The 6,000-nt window shown below is 47.4% G+C and overlaps 1 protein-coding gene across 1 annotated transcript in view; it reads right to left on the bottom strand.

Annotated features, from left to right (window-relative positions):
- Positions 1-1,972: 1,972 nt before the first annotated feature.
- The window catches only part of SCGN (secretagogin, EF-hand calcium binding protein), a 54,632-nt gene continuing 50,604 nt past the window's right edge, over positions 1,973-6,000 (bottom strand). The window contains exon 11 of the mRNA XM_008262479.5: positions 1,973-2,543. Within this exon, the coding sequence (XP_008260701.1) occupies positions 2,415-2,543 (129 nt within the window). The 3' untranslated portion in view covers positions 1,973-2,414. The remainder of the gene's footprint in view (positions 2,544-6,000) is intronic.

Below are 6,000 nucleotides of genomic sequence, written 5' to 3'. Positions count from 1 at the left end.
ATGCATAGCTGTCGCCTGAAGAACTGACTTGGAGATGTATCCTGCTTGGCTGCCCTGGAGGCTACTGGGAGAACAGAGCTGGAGGGAAGGGGGCCACGCCTTCCTGAGAAGTACATGAAAGTGGACTGCCATTAATGGGGTCAGGAGCCCAGGCGGCTCCCCACCTCTGCGTGGCGCCCTAACGGCCATGTTCCATTCGCCTCAGCGTTCTCATCTCTGAAATGAGTGTTGCAGTGGCACCTACCTCCTAGGGGTCTGGAGGATTGACTCCCCTACAGTATAGAAAACACCTAAAAGTACTTATCACATAGAAGGCACTTAAATCCTGGTTCTGAATATTAATTATCCGTGTGTGGGAGATGCTATGACTTGCTAAGCCACTGGGACACTGATGGTTAACTCTGCACCTGGTAAAAATTGGGCACAAGCATATGTCAAGGGGGCTGTTTGGTCATCCAGGCCCACTCCCTGGTAGCGGGTGTGGGTCTCTGTGAGAACACATGGCCCTTTCCCAGGTAAGGGACATAAAAGGACAACTGCCTACAACCCTGGGAGGCTAAAGCCTTCCTCAGGCCTCCCCGCCTGCTGTTGGGGTGGGCTACAACCTTACTTTATTAACGCTGCTGTCCTTTCTACAGTGAACATCTTTCCTATCTTAGCAAGTCAGCTTCTAGTCCTCTTCCGACCCATATCTGATACCTACCAGGAGGTAAGGGTGACCCAAAGGGAGGAGAAGCAGGTGAGGACAAGGCTGGGCCGATGAGGGAACCACCGTGGAGGATGGAAATCTGGCATTGGGAGCAGTTCTGAATATGCTGTTGAACATGGCCATTCTCCTGGGTTATCTGCAACAATTCACGAAGACTGAAATTCCTGCACCATCTGCTATCAGGAAAGATGTTTTGGAAAATGAAGGGCCAGCGTCACTGACCCAAGGTTCTTCAGCCCAGTGCGAACAGAAATTGACAAGAGAGCGACGTTCAAACCAGACGTGGTTTATTGGGAGCTTATGCTGGAGCACCAGGTAGACAGCATGGTGGCCAGGGTTCCATAGACTGGCTCCTCCATGGGAGCTGAACAGGTGCTTTCACGGGCTTGGGAAGGCAAGGTGGTTTCTCCTAGGCACGTGGCACTCTGGTTTGCGCCCTGCTTGCTGTCATGCACAGGCACTGTGGGTTTTTTTTTTTTTTTTCCAGCATGCAACATGCTCAGAGCGGCGGTGTTGTTCACATATCAGTCACACTGGACTATTCTGGGCATGTATGCGGGTTGGGGAAGCCTCTAACAGGGGCTTTTGCTGTTAAATTTCCAGGTGTTCCTTGACAGATTTGTTTGGAGCTAGAGGTAGAATTAGGTTGGAAGAGGGACATGGGCCCGCCTGGTCCCCAGGGGCTTGGTTTTGGTGAGTCCCACTGCTGTGCTGCCTCGCCAGGACATTAAGGGAGAGTGGCACTGACCCCACACCAGTCTTGCTGCCTGTGCCCCGGGGAGGAAGCACCCCTCTCTGGGGCCAGTGTTCCTTCCAGTGCACAGAGCAGGCCTGCAGGGTGGGGCAGGAGCTCCTGGAGGCAGGGAAAAGGTGTTGGCGGCCCAGGCTCTCCAGACAACTAGGCTGGAAGAGGTGGGGGTGGAGTAGGAAGAGATGCTGGAGTTACCTGAGAAACACTTTCTCCAGTTCTCTTCCCTCTGAGCTCACGCAGCAGCAAAGCACACAGCCCAGTCCAGGATGAGCGCTCCCGTCTTCCCATCAAGTAAAAAGTGATTATGAGCAACTCCTACTTCCGTGCTGGGACTCCAAGGAACTGTCCCTGGGGAAGGCAGCCGGGAACCCAGAGCACCAGGGCTGTGGGCGCCAGTGGCCTTCATTCTCCTTCTCCGCCCCCTGCCCCCAGGTGGCTGATTGGTCTGTGAGTCAGCCTTGCAGGGAGAGCACAGCACAGGTCACAACTCGGAGAACAACTCCCAGGACAGCTTTGTTTTCAACAGCAGCTTTTATTTGCACATTACAGTTCTATTTGCAGAAGGTACAGGACTGACACAGGTGCCCCACACTATTCAGACACAGCAAAAGGTCCACCAGGAGATGCACAGATGGGTAGACTGGGCTGTCCCCACCGCCCTGGTGGCCAGGAAGGAGAAGCAAGGCAGAGTGAACACAATGGCTGAGTCTTTGGGTGGGGGTGGGAGCGGGGGTGAGGGGAGGGACAGCACCAAGGCTGAGTGGGGGTGAGGGAGAGGGCTTTCAGAGAGCCAGGACTACACCAGTCACTGGGAGGAAACCCCTGGGAACCAACCCTTGCCCAAAGAAAACCACACCAGCTATGAGGAAATGTGACTACTGTGCCCCCAGCAGTAAGTGCAGATGCAACTGAAACAGAAACACAACCGGAGCAGAAGGCAAAGCCGTCTGGGGATTAGGGGTTGATTTTCAGCCCGAGACACAAAGCCAACTCGGATTTCTGGATTTTTCCATCCTTGTTCACATCGCAATGACGCAAGAGAATCTCGCGGAACTTATCCAGGTCCACCCCGCTGATGCTGGGCTGAGGATGACAAAAGCAGAATTGTCACTGCCAGCCCCACCCAGGAGTACCCTCCCATGCTCCGCAGGCTTGGGGCAGGATGGCCTCTTGAGGGCACTTGGCAGAGGCCAGGCTACAGGAGAGCAGGAGGTGAGCCTGGCTCCTCACCCCGTAAATGTGGCCAAGGGCTCAGTTTCGTACCCCAGCCTCACTTCTCAGCATGTCCCTTTGGGCGAAAAGCCTTCCCTTCCCATGTTGTCATGTCAGACCCCTGCATTTCTGATAGAAAATCTGCCTGAATATGAAAGGTATTTTGCCTCCAAGCAGAGGATCATGATCACAAATTCTGCTTGCTGCTCTGATGAGAGGAGACACATTTTAGTATTTCCCTCTGGGAAGCGTTTTGCCTCTAGCTGTAAAAGAAATTGCACTGATAAGAAAGATCCAAGATGGTGGAACAAGGAGGGAGCTTACTGTTCTAGTCCAGGGAAGATAGTTTAAAAGTAGAGAGACTGCAGTCTCAGAAAGAGTTAGAGAGAAAACAGTAGAGGAAACTACACACAAATTAGAGGGACACTATGGACCTACGCATGCAACTCAGGACCCCAGCAGCCCAGAGTATCAGCACCAACTCTGGAGAATGAGGTGAGACCAGACTGCAGCAGGCCAAGCCACTGGTGATAAAGCTGTGGGAAGAGCCTAGCATGAGTCTGGCTTGGAGCCTGTGGGGGACAGTGTACCTGCCAACCTAGGGGGAGAAAGGGGGCTCATTTCTCTCTCTCTGCCCACTCTGCACCAGCATCCTGTAACAAGGCAAGAATCAGTGGGCGCCATTTTGGACATGCATAACACCCGCACCAGCTCACATCCGTATGCCCAGCAACCAGCCAAGTGGAGATGCCTGAGTCTGCCTTGGAGAGCTGACAGGGGGCTGGGTGTTCATGACTGTGGGAGGCTTGTGTGCCAGGGCTGTGAATACTGGGGCTGCATGGGAGCATGTAGGGTGTGGCTGGGACTGTGGACAGTCACTATGGGCAGCTCCACACACTCGGGGCTCCCTGATTCCTTGGTGAAAGTCATTGCTGTGGGAACTGTGCTCACACCCGGAACTGCACAGATACTTTGTGTGGTTCTTGTGGTGGCATAGATGAATACTATATCCACTGGGGCCAGCAGCCAGGCATTGGTCTGCTTGGAGGAGAAGAGGTGAGCATGAGACTACGCCAACAGAGCAGAACAACCTTCTTCTCTGATTAGAGAAAGAGAGAGAGAGAGAGAGAAACAGGGAGTGGGGGGAGGGAGGGGGAGAGAGAGAGAGAAACGGGGCGGGGAGAGAAAGAGAGAGAGAGATTGATTGATTGATTTGCCATGCCCAACCTGGGTGTCACCTTAGGCAACACTCCCTTCACCCTGGAGCACTGAACAGAGCTCCATGGCCACACCTACCACATGCCTCTGGACATTCACTAAAAAAGCGGACTAAGCCACAGAGGCACAGTCCACGATAAAAGTCATCACAGAAAAAAACAAAACAAAAAAGAAACCAACAAGTATCTCCACAAATGCCTAGTAATAAATGCAGCAATTCAAGAAGCAAGAATAAGGAAGACAACATGATGCTCCAAAAGAACACAACACTTCAATACCAAAATGTGAAGATGAAGAGACTGAAGAAATGCCAGAAACGGAATTCAAAACATTGATTGTAGGATTATTTAGAAGTAACCTACAGGCTAGGAGAGAATGGTGAGATATATTCTAAATCTTAAGAGGAAAAAAACTATACCATGCAAAGCTCTCATTTATGAATGAAGGTGAAATAAAGACCTTCCATAACAAATAGAAATTGAAAGAATTTGTCACCACCAATCCAGCATTACAAAAGATGCTTAAGGATGTGCTACACACAGAAAAACAAACATGATCATCACTACAAAAAAAGGTAAAGGAAGAAAATCTCCCAGTAAAAGTACAAAGGAAATCCAAAGTAAAAGATAGGAGTATATATAGAAAAATGGCAGGGCAAAGTTGTTACTTATCAATAGTCATGTTGAATGTAAAAGGCCTCAACTCTAGTTAAAGGATAGAGACTGGTTGAATGGATTAAAAAACAAAACCCATTTACTTGTTGCCTACAAGAAACATATCTCACCACAAAGATGCACACAGACTGAAACTGAAAGGATGTAAAAAATTATTCCACGCTAATAGAAACCAAAAAAGAGCTGGTGTAGCCATCCTAATATCAGACAAAATAGACTTTAACACAAAAACTGTTAAAAGATACAAAGGAGGTCAGTATGCAATGATTAAGGGACTGATTCAACAGGAAGATGTGACTATTACAAACATATATGGACCTAATTACAGGGCACTTGACTATTTAAAAAATGTTAATGGATCTAAAGAGAGACACAGACTCAAATACAATTGTAATGGGGACTTCAATACCCCACTTCCAGCAATGGACAGATCAACCAGACAGAAAATCAGCAAGGAAATAACCGAGTTAATCTACACCATAGACCGAATGCACCAAACAGATCTACAGAACTTTCCATCCTACAGTCACAGAACACACATTCTTCTCACCAGTGCATGGAATTTTCTCTAGGATTGACCACATACTTAGGCCATAAAACAAGTCTCAGCAAATTCAAAAGAATTAAATTATATCATGCATTTTCTGTGACCACAATGGAATGAAGCTGGAAATCAACAATTCAGGAATTTCTAGAACAGATAAAAAGACATGGAGACTGAACAACATGCTCCTGAATGAATAGTGGGTCATTGAAGAAATCAAAAGAGAAATCAAAAAATTTCTGGAAACAAATACAGATGACAATACAACATATCAAAACTTATGGGATACAGCAAAAGTTGTATTAAGAGGAAAGTTTATAGCAATTGGTGCCTACATGAAGAAATTGGAAAGGCACCAAATAAATGAGCCATGAATGCATCTCAAGGACCAAGAAAAACAACAGGAAACCAAACCCAAAACTAGTAGGAGAAAAGAAATAATTGAAATTAGAGAAAACAATCAACAAAATTGGAACAAAAAAATACAAAAGATCGGCGAAACGAAGAGCTGGTTTTTTGAAAAAATAAACAAAATCGACACACCATTGGCCCAATTAACCAAAAAAAGGAAAGAGAAAATCCAAATTTATAAAATTAGAATTGAAAAGGAAATGTAACAACAGATACCACAGAAATAAAAGAATCATCAGAAATTACTACAAGGAGCTGTATGCCAACAAACTGGGAAACCTAGAAGAAATGGATAGATTCCTGGACACATACAACCTACCCAAATTTAGGCATGAAGACATAGAAAACCTAAATAGACCCATTACCAAGATGAAAATTGAATCAGCAATAAAGACCACACAAACACACACACACACACCCTGACAGCAAAATGCCCAGGACAAGATGGCTTCATTGCTGAATTCTATCAGACATTTAAAGA

The sequence above is a fragment of the Oryctolagus cuniculus genome, chromosome 5 (genome assembly GCF_051225735.1).
Source record: "Oryctolagus cuniculus isolate XC-2025 breed Fujian yellow rabbit chromosome 5, ASM5122573v1, whole genome shotgun sequence".
In the NCBI taxonomy this organism is placed as follows: domain Eukaryota; kingdom Metazoa; phylum Chordata; class Mammalia; order Lagomorpha; family Leporidae; genus Oryctolagus; species Oryctolagus cuniculus.
This window is presented reverse-complemented; position numbering and strand designations above follow the sequence as displayed.